General features: G+C 42.0%; 1 protein-coding gene across 1 annotated transcript; it reads left to right on the top strand.

The window, feature by feature from the left end:
- Window positions 1-6,503: 6,503 nt before the first annotated feature.
- Window positions 6,504-19,768, top strand: LOC129859081 (pinopsin-like). The gene is made up of 5 exons (XM_055928439.1): window positions 6,504-7,246; window positions 9,150-9,338; window positions 10,134-10,273; window positions 14,759-14,992; window positions 16,311-19,768. Exons 1-5 carry the CDS (start codon window positions 6,880-6,882, stop codon window positions 16,635-16,637), a joined length of 1,257 nt encoding a protein of 418 aa, XP_055784414.1. The 5' UTR covers window positions 6,504-6,879; the 3' UTR covers window positions 16,638-19,768.
- Window positions 19,769-20,565: the final 797 nt, after the last annotated feature.

The following is a 20,565-nucleotide window of genomic DNA, read 5'->3' as shown; positions in this document are numbered from 1 at the left end:
TCTACTGTTGTACGTATCATTCTTAGTATATCTACTGCTCTACATATCATTCTTAGTAATATCTACTGTAGTGCTGTACATATCATTCTTAGTAATATCTACTGCTGTACATATCATTCTTAGTAATATCTACTTTACTGCCGTACATATCATTCTTAGTAATATCTACTGTACTGCTGTACATATCATTCTTAGTATATATACTGCTGTACATGTCATTCTTAGTCTATCTACTGCTGTACATGTCATTCTTAGTAATATCTACTTTACTGCCGCACATATCATTCTTAGTATATCTACTGCTGTACATATCATTCTTAGTATATCTACTGTTGTACATATCATTATTAGTCTATCTACTGCTGTACATGTCATTCTTAGTAATATCTACTGTACTGCTGTACATATCATTCTTAGTATATCTACTGCTGTACATATCATTCTTAGTATATCTACTGTTGTACATATCATTATTAGTCTATCTACTGCTGTACATGTCATTCTTAGTATATCGTGTGTAAACTCATCCGGTGTATATACGTATATATTGCGTTTGGTTTAATTTGGGTTGTTAATTGGATTTCTTGTAAAAAAATAAAATAATAATACCTTGATTGTTTGTGTACTTGTTGGACATTTTACTGCATTGTTAGGAGCTAGTAACATAAGTATTTCGCTGCACCTGCTATATTATCTGCTAAACTATTTACGCGACCAATAAACATAGATTTTATTTGTTACGTTTCCCAGCAAGAAAACAAAAAATTGTCGCTCAAACAGGAGGAACTAACAAAGCATCACTGACAACAACTAAAACAAAGTGAAAGACACTTATGGGGTTTCCACTGAAAGTTGACTAACAACAACAACTGGGTCCTAAAAGACACCCACCCTGAGACCCACTAAATTTGCCCAAGAAGAGGCAAACAAAAGAAAAACCCACACCAAACTTAAAGACAGGAAGCAAAACAAAACAAAAACAGGGAAGATCAAATAAAGGATTGTTTTTCTAGAGAGAGCCAACTAAAGGTGTTAACAGTCCACGTCTCTCAAGACCACTGGAGCACAAATGTCTCGTGGCCATTTTAGGGATGTGGCAATCCATTCAAACAGAGTCAAATATACATCCAACTCCTTTTTATTGAAAGGCGGTACAAGTCGGCTGTTCCGACCAAGATCAAACTCTGCTGAGGGTGCAGGACGGCCTGACTGGATTCAGAGTGCTTCCAGATCTATCTCTTACTCGAATGGCATGCTCACTTTCCTTGTTCCCTTTCCTTGTGCTCAAGCGCTAATTTCTGTCGTTACTATTTTGCCTTTAGTTCTACCAATGTGTACTCTACCACCCGTAGGAACTTTTCATCAGCCTCCGGGAGGATCTCCTCCTCCACCAAAGCAGTGTAAACTATATCTTTGACTACTGCTTTCAAATCAGCATGTGCAACTTTGATATCATAATGATTCGCCTTCGTACATTTACATAGCATGTCCCATGTAGGGGTTTTCCACAAATGCTTCCAACTTAAAGTCCATGTTTAAAAATAAAAATAAATATTAGCCTGTGTGTTTATGCAACCTTGAAAATGCTTCCACCAATCTTATAACCCCTCTGGGTGGATGTCAGTCACCTTGAAGAAGGCACAGTGATGCAGAAACATTGGTGATTTACCCAATAAATTATTGGGAGTTTATATATAGAGTGTGTGACTGTCTTTATTTTATAGCTTATAGTTTTTTCGCCGTTAGTCAGCACCTCTACATCAAATAATTTTCTCTGGGTGTGCGCCAGTTCATGTTTTTTATGTGGCAGAAACTCTACCACAGAAGTGTAATGTTGAACACTCCTAATCTGGGATGGCAGAGCTTCAGAGTAGGTGACTTATAGAAACCACTATACTCATGGGAAACAAGATCCCAGACGAGTCCCCATTTTGTTACGTTTCCCACCAAATAGTCCCTCTCATCTCTCCATTTCTCACCTTTTTGTACTTGTCCCTTGTCAGTAGGGACAGTCCTCTTATGCTTCAGCTCTAAGTGTGTGTGTGTGTGTGTGTGTGTGTGTGTGTGTGTGTGTGTGTGTGTGTGTGTGTGTGTGTGTGTGTGTGTGTGTGTGTGTGTGTGTGTGTGTGTGTGTGTGTGTGTGTGTGTGTGTGTGTGTGTGTGTGTGTGTGTGTGTGTGTGTGTGTGTGTGTTTGTGTGTGTGTGTGTGTGATTGGGATAGATGTGTGTAATGGTGTGTGTAAATGGATACAGATGTGTCTCTGACTTCAGGCCCTCACTCACTCACAGCTCAACCAGTCCCTTGACAAGGGGAGGATAGAGGGGTGAGGGAGAGAGAAAACAAGAAGATAATTACTTGACACATTGGAAAGAAATAAGCAAAATAATAAGCAAACTAGAATGGTACGTGCCCCACAACAGAGAGTACACAGTGGCAGAATACCTGACCACTGTGAGTGATTGACCCAAAATTAAGGAAATCTTTCAATAGCAATCTATAGCCTTGCTATTGAGAAAGGTCGCCGTAGGCAGACCTGGCTCTTAAGGCTCTCAAGAGTAGACAGGCTATGTGCACACTGCCCACAAAATGAGGTGGAAACTGAGCTGCACTTCCTAACCTCCTGCCAAATGTATGACCACATTAGAGACACATACAGTGCATTCAGAAAATATTCAGACCCCTTGACTTTTTCTTTTTTACATTACAGCCTTATTCTAAAATGGACTAAATTGTTTTTTTCCCCCTCATCAATCTACACACAATACCCCATAATGACAAAGTCAAAACAGGGTTTTACAAATGTTTACAAATGTATTAAAAAAAAAAAAAAACTGAAATATCACATTTACATAAGTATTCAGACTCTTTACTCAGTACTATGTTGAAGCACCTTGGCCGCGAGTACAGCCTCGAGTCTTCTGGGTAGGACACTCCAAGCTTGGCACACCTGTATTTGGGGAGTTTTTCCCATTCTTCTGTGCAGATCCTCTCATGTCTGATGTCTCTTTCTTATTGTGGAAATTTTGTGAGTGTAATGTTTACTGTTATTTTGATTGTTTATTTCACTTTTGTTTATTATCTACTTCACTTGCTTTGGCAATGTTAACATATGTTTCCCAAGCCAATAAAGCCCTTAAATTTAAATGAAATTGAGAGAGAGAGGGAGGAGAGAGAGAGAGAGAGAGAGAGAGAGAGGGGAGAGGGAGGATAGAGAGAGAGAGATACTCTTAATAACAGTAAATGCAGGTCCTTCACCAGCCTGTGTCTCTCTCTCTCTATCCTCCCTCTCTCTCCCTCCCCTCTCTATATCCTCCCTCTCGCTCTCCCTCCCTCCCTTCCCCTCTCCCTCCCTTCTCTCTCTCTATCTTCCCTCTTTCTCTCTCCATTTATTTCCACAGCACACAGCAGGACAGCTAAAGGACAATGTTACCAGAGACACAAACATGATAACAGCTGGTGATCTTTTTATTTTTCTCCTTCTCTGTCACTTTGTCTCCTCCCTCTCTCTTTCTCTCTTTTATTTGATCTTTCTTTTTATCTCTGACCCTGAGTTCCAGGTAGAACAGCAAAGACAACAGTCTAGAAGAGGTGTGTGTGCGTCCGTACGCATTAACTTCTTTGGGACTGGAGGGCAGTATTGAGTAGATTGGATAAAAAGGTGCCCAGAGTAAACTGCCCGCTACTCAGGTCCAAAAGCTAGAATATGCATATCATTAGTATATTTGGATAGAAAGCACTCTGAAGTTTCTAAAACTGTTTGAATGATGTCTGTGAGTATAACCTGAGAAAAAAAATCCAACCAGGAAGTGGGAAATCTGAGGTTTATAGTTTTTCAACTCATTGCCTATCGAATATACAGTGTCTATGGGGTCATATTGCACTTCCTAAGGCTTCCACTAGATGTCAACTGTCTTTAGAACCTTGTTTCAGGCTTCTACTGTGAAGGGGGAGAGATTGAGAGCTGTTTGAGTCAGGTGTCTGGCAGAGTGCCATGAGCTAAATCATGCGCACGGCCGTGAGAGGTAGCTGCGTTCCTTTTCATTTCTAAAGACAAAGGAATTGTCCGGTTGAAACATTATTGAAGATTTATGATAAAAACATCCTAAAGATTGATTCTATATAGTTTCTACGAACTGTAATATAACTTTTTGGACTTTTCGTCTGAACTTTCGCCTGGACTTGCCCGCGCCTCGTGAGTTTGGATTTGTGAACTAAACGCGCGAACAAAAAGGATGTATTTGGACATAAATGGACTTTATCGAACAAAACAAACTTTTATTGTGGAACTGGGATTCCTGGGAGTGCATTCCGATCAAGATCATCAAAGGTAAGTGAATATTTATAACGCTATTTCTGACTTTTCTTACACCTCTCCTTCTTTGGAAAATGGCTGTATGTTTTTCTGTGGCGAAGTGCTGACCTAACATAATCGCAAGGTGTGCTTTCGCCGTAAAGCCTTTTTGAAATCTGACACAGCGGTTGCATTAAGAAGAAGTTTATCTATATTTCCATACATAAAACTTGTATCTTTAATCAATGTTTATTATGAGTATTTCTGTAATTTGATGTGGCTCTCTGCACTTTCACCGGATGTTTGTTTGAGACAATGCATTTCTGAACATAACACACCAATTTCAAATGAGGTTTTTGGACATAAAGTTTAACTTTATCGAACAAAACACACATTTATTGTGTAACATGAAGTCCTGTGAGTGCCATCTGATGAAGATCATCAAAGGTTAGTGATTAATTTAATTGCTATTTCTGACTTTTTGAGCCCTCTCCTTGGCTGGAAAATGGCTGTATGGTTTTCTGTGACTAGGTGCTGACCTAACATAATCATTTGGTGTGCTTTCGCCGTAAAGCCTATTTGAAATTGGACACGGTGGCTGGATTTACAAGAAGTTTATCTTTAAAATGGTGTAAAATAAAATACTTGTAAGTTTGAGGAATTTTAATTATGGGATTTCTGTTGTTTTGAATTTGGCGCCCTGCAATTTCACTGGCTGTTGGCGAGCGCTAGCGTCCCACATATCCCAGAGAAGTTAATCAGTCTCCATCATTATGACCTTGAGCTTGCCATGATCCCTCATCCTTAAAACACACAAAGACGAGTGCGCTCTCTCTTTGAATATTAGCAGAGCAATGTGATGTGGAAGTACATGGGTTTGAACCCAGGTCATCTGCACATCACAAGACTGTGTTAACTCCCTGAGCTAAAGGGTATTAGCTTTGGGAGCTAACACAAGTCTTGAAAATAACAACTCACTCATTTACATTTACATTTAATAAGTCATTTAGCAGACGCTCTTATCCAGAGCGACTTACAAATTGGTGCATTCACCTTATGATATCCAGTGGAACAACCACTTTACAATAGTGCATCTAAATCTTTTAAGGGGGGGGGGGGGGTTAGAAGGATTACTTTATCCTATCCTAGGTATTCCTTAAAGAGGTGGGGTTTCAGGTGTCTCCGGAAGGTGGTGATTGACTCCGCTGACCTGGCGTCGTGAGGGAGTTTGTTCCACCATTGGGGTGCCAGAGCAGCGAACAGTTTTGACTGGGCTGAGCGGGAACTGTACTTCCTCAGAGGTAGGGAGGCGAGCAGGCCAGAGGTGGATGACTCTGCCCTGATAAATGTGTGTGTGTGTGCATATGCTTGTGCGTTTCTGTGTTTCCAGCCCAATAGCATTGATTTCCCAGTGCTCTGACAGTGAATTACATTGGCTGACCTAACCCAATCAGAATAATCTCTCTAGCTACTGCTTTCTATTGCCCCCGAATTTGTTCAACATTTTTTCCCTTATAATAATAACTAGAGGAAGTCGGATCAGAAATCACTGTTTCAGAGAATTAAAAATCTGTCTTTGATACGTCCATCAAACTTCCTGCCTGAAAGGTGCTGTCCAATGTGCTGAAATGTGTAGGCTACATCACATCGACCAAGTATCTGTCGTCTATGTAGGTACAGTATGTTTTCTTTGAAGAACAACAGGTTGGTGGGAACCCCAATTCATTAGAGAGGAGAATGAATATGGCTGGTTTGGAGAGAGGCATTTCCAGTTTCCTGTTTTGTTGAAAGGATATATCAACAACAAACACCAGTTTTATGAATAAAGAGGAGGAAGAGAGACATATAATTTTCTCTCTTATAAGCGTTGGGCCAGTAACTAAGGTCGCTGGTTCGAATACCTGAGCCGACAAGGTGGAAAATCTGTAGATGTTCCCTTAAGCAAGACACTTAACCCTAATTTGCTCCAGGGGCGCCATGCTACTCAACAAATATGGCTGACCCTGTAAAATAACATATTGCACTGCACCTATTCGTGTATGTGACAATGAAACATAATTATTATTATTATTATTATTAAATGACCACTTATGCTGCCATGTGCCCCCTTTCCCAACCAATAATTTCCCTTACACTCTCTTGCATCAGGATATGTAACGTCACACCTTTAAAAGCGCGAGCAGACTCCCGGTGGCCGGCAGAGCAAGATGACCTCCGAGTACACACGGTGGACCACGGGGAGGGAAAAACACACACACATCCTTCACTGAGAGTTAACTGAACTTTACGCAGCCAGTCGGTGAGCGGGGCGCAGGAGAGGACTGTGGTTTCTACCCAGTAGAATTCGGAGTTGCTTCACCTGATGAAGAGATGTTATTTTTCAGCTAACAGCGAACGGACATTCACTTTTTTAGTGGTGTCTCTCCAGCCCATATAGCAGAGTTGGATGTGAGTAAACACTACAATGTTTCACGCGGCTGTTTGTGCTCCTCTCGTGATGGGCTGACAGAGACAGAGAGACCAAACCAAATGGATTATCTTTCCTCCAAACTCCACCGGCCACCTGTAGAGTAACTAACGGGCCGGTATGATAGTGTCTAACGTTAGTCTGAGCTGCGGCGTGAGCTGCCCATGGGGAGTCAGTGACGGTAAGACGGTGGTCACGCAGGGAGGAGGCTCAGGTTCTCTGAGTCCTACGGGACATCTCGTGGTGGCAGTGTGTCTGGGGTTCATAGGTACATTCGGTTTCCTCAACAACCTCCTGGTGTTAACGTTATTCTGCCGGTACCATACGCTGCGCTCGCCCATCAACGTCCTGCTGTTGAGTGTGTGTGTTTCGGACCTGCTGGTCTGCGTGCTCGGAACACCGTTCAGCTTCGCCGCTGCCACGCAGGGCAGGTGGCTGATCGGTAGGGCCGGATGCGTCTGGTATGGCTTCATCAACTCCTGTTTGGGTGAGTAGCCTAGTGTGGGTGTGCGTGCCAAATTTATCGACTAAACTTAGCCTACCACAACCCCAAACCCTAACCTTAACCAATTGAAATAATTTTATTTTGCCAACAAACGCAGCTCAGATGAAAGTATTCACTAAATGTGTTTGATATCAGTTTGCAAACAATGTAATTCAGTGGAGTAAATAAAGCCGCATACAAACTTGGTCTTTTTTTTCTTGAGTAAGGCAGCTCCAAAATGCAGGTGTTTCAGCGTAGCTCAGTGCTTTCTGTGGTGGTGGGGTGGAAAATACGGAACGTAGGGGTTGGTAATGTTCTCTAGTTGCGCTGTGATTGGCTCACTGTTCTGTCACTCTTGGGGACACTAAGTCACTGCCAAATGTAAGGGTAGAGCTCACAAATTCAAGCCCCATGGGTGCTGCCATAGAGTTACATTAGTAGTGCCCATCCAAGAAAGCTCAAGGTCATTGCCCACAGTTGAAAATGACGTCAAACCACGTTATATCTACAGTAGCTTTGATTGGACTGATCTGATCATGTCAACATCATACTTTAAAAATCTTAGTTTGTAAGCTAGCAGTCATCATCATGAATCAAGTCGACAATCTACTGGCAAATCCTTTATAATCCTTGTCATATGAAGATAAATAATGAAGAGAAATTATAGATAAAATGTATCGGTGCTCATAGGCCATTGGACATAAACATTAAACAACAAGTTGGAAATCGCAAATTCAACAATGAGTGGTTTGGAAGGAATCAGTGGCTAACTGCCATCACTAGCCTACTATTCAGTGGATGGGTCCCCAGTCTGGGTTTAAGGGTCTCTTTTCATAGTTTAAAATGATAAACATTCAGCATTGGCCGTGCTGTCAATCCAGCATGACTTCTGCCGCGCTCAAAATAATTGGAAACTCAGGACTTGAAAATCTGACTTCAGTGAGTTCAAGACAACTGGGAACTCGGAAGTTTTTTTGAAAGATCATCCAACTCGGAATCGCAAGTTGGGAACTAGGCCTCTCTCTAAAGCTCGAGCTTACGATCACTGACGTCATCATGATTCAACCTTGTTTTTTTTACGAGTTTCCAGTTGTTTTGAATGCACTATAAATCCAGAGAATGCCAGACTTTTATAACAAAGTTTGATGTGGGCTCCCGAGTGGCGCAGCGGTCTGAGGGATTGCATCTCAGTGCATCTCAGGGTTCGAATCCAGGCTGTTTCACAATCAGCTGTGTTTGGGAGTCCCATAGGACGGCACACAATTGGCCTAGCGTTGTTTGGCCGGTGTAGACCATCATTGCAAATAACTATTTGTTCTTAACTGACTTACCTAGTTAAATAAAAATAAATAGTAAGTTGTTAGTAGCCAATGTGCCTCACCCTAATAATTTGGTCCCTTTCCCCCTCTTAATTTTGCCTACTGTTCTGAAATGTTGTAAGAGCTTTCATTGTCAGCTTATAATCCCCCTTTATTTATTCTACTGTTCTGACTTGGTGTACAGGGAGAATACTGTAAGAACTGCCCATGTTCTGAATTCTGTCGCTGTACATTTCAAAAGTGCTGAACAAATAGTTATATTGACTACGTCCGTCCTAGCTCGTTCATTGTCTTAATCAAAATAACGGGTGGCCTCTTATCCACTCGTCATCCCCTTATGCCGTAGTTTGTACATCTCAAATTTCAGTAGAAACCACATTTATTTAAGCAAGTAAGCCATGTTTTTTTTAAAGGCAGTAAATGAAGCTGAATGTTCAGCAGAGCTGCATCAGATCTTTTGTCGGGATCTTGAGTCAGATTTTCTCAATGAACTTCAATAGTGGCCTAAAGTGATTAAAGATACAAATAATTAATTTTGGGATTTAAATCTCCCTCTTACTCTCCAGACACTTGTGCGTGTGTTCCAGGTATCGTGTCTCTGATCTCCCTGGCAGTGCTGTCCTATGAGCGTTGCTGTACCATGCTGTGTCGGATGCAGGCAGATGGTACTGACTTCGGTACAGCGGTGGCTGGAGTGTGTTTCTCCTGGGTCTACGCCCTGGCCTGGACACTGCCCCCGCTGCTGGGCTGGAGCAGCTATGGCCCCGAGGGACCAGGTGTGTGTGTGTGTGTGTGTGTGTGTGTGTGTGTGTGTGTGTGTGTGTGTGTGTGTGTGTGTGTGTGTGTGTGTGTGTGTGTGTGTGTGTGTGTGTGTGTGTGTGTGTGTGTGTGTGTGTGTGCGTGCGTGCGTGCGTGCGTGCGTGCGTGCGTGCGTGCGTGCGTGCGTGCGTGCGTGCGTGCGTGCGTGCGTGCGTGCGTGCGTGCGTGCGTGCGTGCGTGCGTGCGTGTGTGTGAAGGTGCAATAAGAAGTCTTCCATTCAAAGAAAAGCTGTTGGCATATGGAACTACAGTATTTATTACCTAGTAACAGTATTCATAGTAAACGTATTCATAGTAACATTATTTATAGTTACAGTCTTCATAGTAACAGTATTCATAGTAGCAGTAACAGTGTTCATAGTAAAAGTATTTATAGTTAAAGTATTCATAGTAACACAAACAGTATTCATAGCAACAGTAACAGTATTCATAGCAATAGTATTCATAGTAACAGTAATGGTATTCATAGTAACATTATGCATAGTAACAGTAACAGTATTCATAGTAACAAAAACAGTATTCATAGTAACAGTAGTCATAGTAACATCATTCATAGTAACATTAACAGTATTCATAGTAATATTAACAGTATTCATAGTAACAGTATTCATAGTAACAGTAACAGTATTCATAGTAGCAATATTTATAGTAACAGTAAAAGTATTCATAGTAACAGTATTCATAGTAACCGCAACAGTATTCATAGTAACAGTATTCATATTGACAGTGTGTATTGTTGTACTGTGTTCTAGGAACCACCTGTTCAGTGGACTGGAGGACCCAGACACCCAACAACATCTCCTACATCGTCTGTCTGTTCACCTTCTGTCTGTTACTGCCTTTCTCTGTCATAATGTACAGCTACGGCAAGCTGCTCAGCGCTATCAAACAGGTAACTAACCCCCGACCTCTGACCTATTCTAACCCTTCAATCAGTTTACAGTTTAGAGAGTTGAGTTTAGAGCTAAGTGCCTGGAGTTTAGAGCTAAGTGCCTGGGGTTTGTGTAACGGTAGCACCACCACTTGCTGAACACATACTCTCCATGTATGTGTCAAATCCTCACCCCACTACTATTTTGACACACACTTCTCTCCTTCTCTTCTCACCAAAAATGTTATTTCCCCATGCTTATTAAAAGAGTTTAGAGCTTAGAGAGTTAAGAGATGAGACAGTTTAGTTGAAAAGAACATCTAGCTGTCTGAGCGTTTAGCTTGGATACCATCACCCACTGTGGACTTAATGATGATAGTTAAGGTTCTGAATCACGACAGGCAGTACAGATGCTTCTCAGTCCAGGACTTGTATTATCTTCATCACCACCACATGTAGTAATCACACAGACATAATCTTCTTTTACATTAGGAATGGAACTTGTGGTTCTGATATGGAGGACCAAAGCTGCCATAATTAGAATTAAATGAATAAATAAATACATGCACACGTAATTAGATAAATAAATACATGGATGAATGATTGCACACATAAATAGATAAATACTAATTTAAAAAAATATCCCACATTCTTTAATTTTATTCATATATATGATTTATTTATTTATGTATGTTTTCCTCCAGTATGATAATAAAGGGGTGTCAAGCAAACGTATGTGGGTGGTATCTAACACACCACTGGTTGATCAATGCCATGGCGTGATGATCGATTACATTTGCCAGGGCTGCATTCAGTATGACAGAACGTGTTCAAAGTTTAAAGGCCATGTTTCACATAGCTACACAGCTATTTTCAGGTCTCTCCAGAGATGTTCGATCGGGTTCAAGTCTGGGCTCTGGCTGCGCGACTCAAGGACATTCAGAGACTTGTCCAGAAGCCACTCCTGCGTTGTCTTGGTGGTGTGCTTAGGGTCGTTTTCCTGTTGGAAGGTGAACCTTCGCCCCAGTCTGAGGTCCTGAGCACTCTGGAGCAGATTTTCATGAAGGATCTCTCTGTACTTTGCTCCGTTCATCTTTCCATCGATCCTGGCTAGTCTCCCAGTCTCTGCCACTAAAAACATCCCCACAGCATGATGTTGCCACCACCATGCTTACCGTAGGGATGGTGCCAGGTTTCTGTACTGCAGAGATGGTTGTCCTTCTGGAAGGTTTTCCCATCTCCACAGATGAACTCTAGAGCTCTGTCAGAGTGACCATCGGGTTCTTGTTCACCTCCCTGACCAAGGCCCTTCTCCCCCGATTGCTCACTCTCAACACAATCTTGTCTCGGAGCTCTACAAACAACTCCTTCGACCTCATGGCTTGGTTTTTGCTCTGACATGCACTGTCAACTGTGCGACCTTATATAGACAGGTTTGTGCCTTTCTAAATCATGTCCAATCAAGTGAATTTACCACAAGTGGACTCCAGTGAAGTTGTAGAAACATCTCAAGGATCTCTAGACCCTTTGGTATAAGACTCAGAATAGAGCTCAGGTGCATCTTGTTTCCAGGTAAGACCCTTGCGTCCAGTACAACTGAAGGCCACAGTCCTCAGTCTGGCAGCTTGAAGATGTGGCACCATCCAAGCCCATGTCACAGCATGCAGCCGCCTGATAGAGAGATTACAATAAATGCATTATGTACCTTTCATCACCAAAGCTGTGTTAGCATTTACTGCACATGTTGCTGAACAATTCAACCCTTTTGTTAGTCATTGATATATGGAAATTCACATACAATATTTAGTTCTGTCTCTAGGGCATGGAACCCTATTCCTGGAGTGCCGCAGGCACTTCATGTTGAGTAACCGGGTGGTAGCCTGCTAGTGATGGCTATTTAACAGTCTGATGGCCTTGAGATAGAAGCTATTTTTTAGTCTCTTGGTCCCAGCTTTGATACACCTGTACTGACCTCGTCTTCTGGATGGTTGCTGGGTGGCTAAGGTGGTTGATGTCCTTGATAATCTTTTTGGCCTTCCGGTGACATCGGGTGGTGTAGGTGTCCTAGAGGGCAGGCAGTGTACTCCCGGTGATGCGTTAGGCAGTCCGCACCACCCTCTGGAGAGCCTTGTGGTTACGGGCAGTGGAGTTGCCGTACCAGGGTTGTGAATGTGTGACAGACCGTTTTGTGAACTTGTATGCAGCTTTCTTTGTTATGTATGATTTTTGTCTCTTCATATGTTCCATACAGCCCGACAGGATGCTCTCAATTGTGCATCTGTAAAAGTTTGTGAGGGTCTTAGGGGCAAATCCTAATTTCTTCAGCCTCCTGAGACGCTGTTGCAACCTCGAGCTTAATGATGAGCTTGGAGGTACTATGGTGTTGAATGCTGAGCTATTGTCACGCCCTGACCTTAGTATTCTTTGTTTTCTTTATTATTTTTGGTTAGGTCAGGGTGTGACAAGGGTGATATATGTTTTTTGTCCTGTCTAGGGGTTTTGTATGTTTATGGGGTGGTTACGAGTCTAGGTGTTTTGTATGTCTATGGTTGCCTAGATTGGTTCTCAATTAGAGGCAGCTGTTTATCGTTGTCTCTGATTGGGAACCATATTTAGGCAGCCATATTCCTTGAGTATTTCGTGGGTGATTGTCCTTGTTTAGTTGCCTATGAGCACTACGTTGGCTTCACGTTTCGTTTTGTTGTTTTTGTGAGTTTGTTAAGTGTTCTTCGTTGAATAAATAGAAGAATGGATTCATATCACGCTGCGCCTTGGTCCACTCCTTTAAACGGCCGTGACAACTATAGTTCATGAACAGCATTCTTACATAGGTATTCCTCTGTCCAGAAGGGATAGGGCAGTGTGCAGTGCGATGGCAATTGCATTGTCTGTGGATCTATTGGGGCGGTATGCAAATTGAAGTGGGTCAAGGGTGTCGGGTAAGGTAGAGGTGATATGATCCATAACTAGCCTCTGCGTAATGAGGAAGTAGGGAAAAAATGTTAACTTCTAACTATTTCTGGTCTAGTGACCGATTAAAATGGTGTCCGACTTGAAAAAATCTAAATATACACATTGAACATTCATATTGCAATGTACAGCTTTACCTATGGATCTTGAGTCCATGATTTTGGGTATCAGCCTACTCATATATATAAATTCATATACAGTGGGGAGAACAAGTATTTGATATACTGCCGATTTTGCAGGTTTTCCTACTTACAAAGCATGTAGATGTCTGTAATTTTTTATCATAGGTACACTTCAACTGTGAGACGGAATCTAAAACAAAAATACAGAAAATCACATTGTATGATTTTTAAGTAATTTTTAAGTAAGTAATTACTTTTACTTTTAAGTAATTTTTAAGTAAGTAATTAATTTGCAGCTTCAGCTTCAGAAATCTGTTCCAAAGTATTCCCACGTATAATAGAGAGATATGTGATCGTATTCCAATGTAAGCAAGGTTTGAAATTATTATGTTTTTGTCAAATAGTGTATCTGTGGCGCAGTGGTGTAAGGCACTGCATCGCAGTGCTAGCTGTGCCACTAGAGATTCTGGTTTCGAGCCCAGGCTCTGTCGCAGCCGTTCGCGACCGGGAAGCTCATGGGGCGGCGCACAATTGGCCCAGTCGTCCGTGTTAGGGAGGGTGTGGCCGGCAGGGATATCCTTGTCTCATCGCACACTAGCGACTCCTGTGGCGGGCAGGGCTCAGTGCACGCTGACATGGTCGCTAGGTGCACGGTGTTTCCTCCGACACATTGGTGCGGCTGGTTTTCGGGTTGGAGGGGCGTTGTGTCAAGAAGCAGTTGTTTGGGATGTGTTTCGGAGGATGCAAGGCTCTCAACCTTCGCCTCTCCCGAGTCCGTACGGGAGTTGCAGCGATGAGACAAGACTAACTACTACCACTTGGATACCACAAAAATTGGGGAGAAAAAAGGGGGTGAAAAAAAATACAAAAATTTAAAATAGTGTAACTGTTTGGACTTCTTGCGGTCAATATGCAATATGCCAATTATTTGTAGTGTTCTGGCCCCCTGACCATATGCTTAATAAATAATTGGCCCATGGCTTAATCTAGTTGATCCCAAATCGCTATACAATAACCATCTCTAAATAACACTATCTTCTGTATGAATACTTGTGCAATCAATTTGAAACTGGCACTCGATGTAAACAACATGGAGTATCTGAAATATATTTAAACTGCAGAATAGCAACAGTGCTATATAATACAGCTACAGATGTAACAGAGTAACTAAAGATCATTAATTGTCGTCGATCATCAACCCCAAAACTTACTTTCTTGGATGCACGCACAATCTTCCTTAAGAAGAGTACAGGATGAAGTAATTTGAGGATTCCTGGGGATTGAGGTTGTTAGGGAGACTTCTGAGGCTCATTAATGTATAGACTTTAACTAGCTTGTTTTTCTATCTAAAATGAGAATGGGTTAACAAGTTAGACTTTAACTATGTGTGTGTGTGTGTGTGTCTTCCCTCCAGGTGAGCAATGTGAGCACGGTAGTAACCCGTCGTCGTGAGCAACGTGTGCTGGTGATGGTGGTAACCATGGTCGCGTGTTACCTGTTGTGTTGGCTGCCGTACGGTGTAGCGGCCCTGCTGTCGACCTTTGGCCCTCACAACCTTTTGACCCCTGAGGTCACCATAGTCCCCTCGCTGCTGGCCAAGACATCTACAGTCATCAACCCTGTTATATACATCTATATGAACAGACAGGTACGCACACTCACACACACACACACTCTCACTCACACACACACCCTGAACTCCTGTGTGGCGTTGTCAGTCTTCAGTTCCTCACAGCCGTATCCATGGTGACAGTTAGTTGAGAGGAGCTGAAGACTTAAAAGGCTGCACGGACTGCCACAGAGAGCGTGTGTGTTGTCTGTAAAATAACCTGCAACCAGTAAGGCTGCACGGACTGCCACAGAGAGCGTGTGTGTTGTCTGTAAAATAACCTGCAACCAGTGCCTGTGTTTTGAAAGTATCCCTGCGACCAAAGACAACGTGCCCTATCACACGCACCCATTCACAACAATGTAGAGACGCAGGTTGTTCATCAGCAGATACTACATCCCAACACAACCACCATATAACGTTGTCTCAGCGTTGAGGTCTGATTTGTCCTGGGTAAATGTAGTAGACTACAAGTATACGTGTGGAACTGGAAAGTATACTAAGTACACTATGTTTATTCAGGTGTTATACACCCTGCTTGTATGTTGTGCGTGTTAGTGTATGTACTGTGTATGTGTCTTTGCGTGGCCGTGCATGTGTGTGTGTGTGGGGGGGGGGGGGGGGGCTGGTTGAGCGAGGGAGAGAGAGAAAGGTGTGGGTGTGTACTTGGATGATACAATAATGCTAGATTGAATTTGATTTGAAAATTCTCCCGTCCCTTGATACCTAGCATTAGTATAATATAATAATTTTCACCGATTCAAACACACTCTGTGATGTGCTCTGACTCTTTGATTTGACCCTCATATCAGTTCTCAATGCAGCAATCAATGTGTGCATGCGTGATTACTTGTGTGCATTTCTGTGTTCATGCAATATTGGTGTGCATGTGTTTCTCTCTCCCCCTCTCTCCATCTCTCTCCATCTCTCCTCCTCTCTCCATCTCTCCTCTCTCCTCCTCTCTCTCATCTCTCCATCTCTCTCTCTCCATCTCTCCCTCTCTCTCCATCTCTCCTCCTCTCTCCATCTCTCCTCTCTCCTCCTCTCTCTCATCTCTCCATCTCTCTCTCTCCCTCTCACCCTCTCTCTCCATGTCTCCTTCTCCCTGAAAACTAATATAGACAGAGAGTGTGGCAGTGATGATATGAGCAGGGATATGACAGGCCCTGACTTATGGGACCCAATCATATTACATTTGACTGATGGCCCTTTGGGATCTAGAATAATCTGACCAGACAACAACACACACAGAGTTCTTATGACAGGCTGATAAAGGCTGAATAATTGCAGATAAGGATGTGAAGACTGTTTAGTGGCTGAAACACAGCTGACTGCATTGACGTGTGTGTGTGTGTAGTTCTACAGGTGTTTCAAGGCTTTGCTAAGATGTTCTACTCCTGACCGAAGCTCCAGTTTGAAGGCGCCGTCACCGGCGACCAAAACACTCTGGGCCGTTCGCAATGGAAACGGACACGACGTGCCGGTTGTTTTGGCGTCAGTAGGCCCTCCCACTCCGACTGACTCTGCCAACAGTTCCTTAGTGGTAGCGGATGACCTGCCACTGTCACCTCCCAACCCCCCCCCCCCTGTCCAAACCACGCCCCCTCTCCAAATCCCTCCCCCTGTCCAAACAACGCCCACTGCCAAACCAAGACTGACCCTCATAGCTCACTACAATGGATAGAGAGAGAAAGGCTTTGTGTCCCCAAGACATAATGTACGTTAGGAGTAAGAAGGAGATACGTCATGGTAAGATGGAGGTCTCTCTGAGGAGTAGTCATTTGAAGCTGTGCAGTAGGTGGTTTTGTTCTTATCAATGTGAATGATCAGAAGTCTGACAGATCTGTTAGAGGTGAGGATAAAGTCCCCAGGAGTCTTACTATAATCACACACACACACACATACACAGTAACCAGTGGAATAATTTGTAAATGAATTGTTGATTCGATCAATGATGGTGAAAATTTTTATTTCAAGCACAAAATGATTTCTCTGATGGCTCAGGTCAGGAACATTGTTGCAGGGTAAGATGATCCTAGATCTAAGGCGATGAGCAACTTCAGCCTGAAGTAGTCTCTCAAGACAGACGGGTTGCCTCCCACAATGTACCAATGTTCAAGCTTAACATGCCTGTTTGTATGCAACATCAGTTTGGCATAGAGGAAAGGGCCATTTGTCTTTCTTACAAATCTAATCAAATCAAATTGCATTTGTCACATGCGCTGAATACAACAGGTGTAGACCTTACAGTGAAATGCTTACTTACAAGCCCTTAACCAACAATGCAGTTTTAGGAAAAATATGACTAGGGTTGCTGGAGTCTTTGACCATTTTTAGGGCCTTCGTTTGACACCGCCTGGTATAGAGGTCCTGGATGGCCGTAGGCACTGCCTTATCTGCTTGTTGCTCTACCGTAAACATCCCCCAGACACAAAATGGTAGCTAGCAAGATGGTGATCAGGTTTTTTTTTTTAATGAGGGCATTTTAATGAGGGCAGCTGCAGCTGTACATAGTCCATCTGTAAACTACCCACCCAATTTACCTACCTCACCCCCCATACTGCATTTATTTATTTACTTTTCTGCTCTTTTGCACACCAGTATCTCTTCTTGCACATGATCATCTGATGATTTATCACTCCAGTGTTAATCTGCTAAATTGTAATTATTCGATTTATTGCCTACCTCATGCCTTTTGCACACATTGTATATAGATTCTCTTTTTTTCTACCATGTTATTGACTTGTTTATTGTTTACTCCATGTGTAACTCTGTGTTGTTGTCTGTTCACACTGCTATGCTTTATCTTGGCCAGGTCGCAGTTGCAAATGAGAACTTGTTCTCAACTAGCCTACCTGGTTAAATAAAGGTGAAATAAAAATAAAAATAAATAAAATTTTTGCAAGGGGCTAGTTTGCATCAACTACCTTCACTAGAACCACTGCAAAGGTTTTTCCTGCAAACTTTGTTTCGAATCGAGACGTTCTGGCATGTCTGCCTCGTGATTTGTTGGGAGAGGTGTCTGTCTGAAGAGGACCCTCCCCGGATAGTTTTCCTTTTTTTTCTTTTCTTGAGGTTACCAAGAGAATCCGTCATTAATCCCAGTGCTGTTGCTGCCCTTTGTCTGGGATTTCCGAGACTAAACCTGAAGTGAAGGATTAGCATGTTAGCATTAGGTTTCGAGAGTAAGCATGCTAGCAACAAGACAAGCATTAACGCATTAGCCTGTTTGTATTGGGCTTGAATGGAGAATTAGTATGCCAGCAATGAAACAAGCGTTAGGCTGTTTGTATTGGATTTTAATGGAGAAATAGCATGCTAGCAATGACAAAAATAACAATTTGCTTTGGGTTTGAATGAATGATTAGCATGCTAGGTGTAGACCTTACAGTCAGAGATGGGGAATCAGCACACCAGCACCTGAAAGGATTTAATTAAAAATACATTAGCTATGTCACAACAACAAATTACACCAAGCTACAAAAATAGGGCAAGCTTGTTATTTTATTCACTATTAGCTACATTAATTAATAGAGTTTTAGCTATGCAGGAACATTTCAGAGAGACACTGTGTTTTTTGGCAGAGAACATATTATTTGATGAGGTTTTTGGTGATGTTTTGTTGCCTAAAGAGCAGGATATTCTGTGCATTTTGTTGATATAAGGATTATTGATGGGCTCTCTGACCCTGTTTCCATGCTTCGTACAGAAGCACTGATTGAAGATTTGATACGCAAGGGGATTTGATACAGTGTGTTAAGCATTTCATAATAATATAATTTGAAGTAACATTTTGTGCAATTATAAATGTTTGTTTAAACATATATATATATATATCCCAGAGAGAAGAAGATAAGTCTGTCTGTACAGCCTCTTAGAGAGGATTGGAGAAGGGAAGAGAAGCGGGGAGAGGAGAAGAGAAGAGACGAAAGGAGAGAAGAGACGAGGAAATGTTCTCGTTCCCTATCGCCCCTCATCTCTTTCAAATATATTCCTCCACTCTTTCTTTCTCCCTCTCTTATTTGAATTCACAGCTGTCAGATTAAACCATGCATTATTAACTGAGTTACAGTATAGGGAAGAGAATACATGAAATGCCCCATCAGGGCATAAAGTAGATAATATAGTAGATAATATAGTATATAATATAATAGATAATATAGTGGATACTATAGTAGATAGTAGATAACATAAGGGATAATATAGTAGATAATAAGGTAGATACTATAGTAGATACTATAATAGATAATATAGTACATAATATAATAGATAATATAGTGGATAGTAGATAATATAAGGGATAATATGGTAGATCATATAAGGGATAATATGGTAGATAATATAAGGGATAATATAGTACGTAATATAAGGGATAATACGGTAGATAATATAAGGGATAATAAGGTAGATCATATAAGGGATAATATGGTAGATCATATAAGGGATAATATAGTACGTAATATATAGATACTATAGTAGCTACTATAGTAATAATAAAGTAGCTACTATAGTACATAATATAGTAGACAATATACTAGATAAGAAAGTAGCTACTATAGTACATAATATAGTAGATAATAAAGTAGATACTATAGTACATAATATAGTAGATAATAAAGTAGATACTATAGTACATAATATAGTAGATACTATAGTACATAATATAGTAGATAATACAGTAGACGTGTGTTTGTCGTCTGATTATCTGTTAGCATCTTTGACTGTTAATATTTGTCATTACTGCTTACTGTGTATTGACTCAGCAATGTTTTATCCCGCTTTTTACATGCCAATAAAGCGGGTTTGAATTTGAAAGTGAGTGTGATTTCATAATTATGGCAGGTTTCACTAGCCGAACCCACAGACCTCTATTAACAACTCAGGAGTGTGGAGGTGAACGGCATTCGAGATGACGGACTCAGAGCAACGTTAATGCTAATATTAGCAATGCTATTTTATTCAGCAAATTAAAAGTTGCATAACCAGTGCTTAGTTGGGTCTACGGTCCACTACATCCCTGTTTAGTTGGGTCTACGGTCCACTACATCCCTGTTTAGTTGGGTCTACGGTCCACTACATCCCTGTTTAGTTGGGTCTACGGTCCACTACATCCCTGTTTAGTTGGGTCTACGGTCCACTACATCCCTGTTTAGTTGGGTCTACGGTCCACTACATCCCTGTTTAGTTGGGTCTACGGTCCACTACATCACTGTTTAGTTGGGTCTACGGTCCACTACATCCCTGTTTAGTTGGGTCTACGGTCCACTACATCCCTGTTTAGTTGGGTTTACGGTCCACTACATCCCTGTTTAGTTGGGTCTACGGTCCACTACATCCCTGTTTAGTTGGGTCTACGGTCCACTACATCCCTGTTTAGTTGGGTCTACGGTCCACTACATCCCTGTTTAGTTGGGTTTACGGTCCACTACATCCCTGTTTAGTTGGGTCTACGGTCCACTACATCCCTGTTTAGTTGGGTTTACGGTCCACTACATCCCTGTTTAGTTGGGTCTACGGTCCACTACATCCCTGTTTAGTTGGGTCTACGGTCCACTACATCCCTGTTTAGTTGGGTCTACGGTCCACTACATCCCTGTTTAGTTGGGTCTACG

The sequence above is a fragment of the Salvelinus fontinalis genome, chromosome 7 (assembly GCF_029448725.1).
Source record: "Salvelinus fontinalis isolate EN_2023a chromosome 7, ASM2944872v1, whole genome shotgun sequence".
Taxonomy (NCBI): Eukaryota; Metazoa; Chordata; class Actinopteri; order Salmoniformes; family Salmonidae; genus Salvelinus; species Salvelinus fontinalis.
Note: the sequence above shows the minus strand (reverse complement) of the source record. Positions and strands in the feature narration are given on the sequence as shown.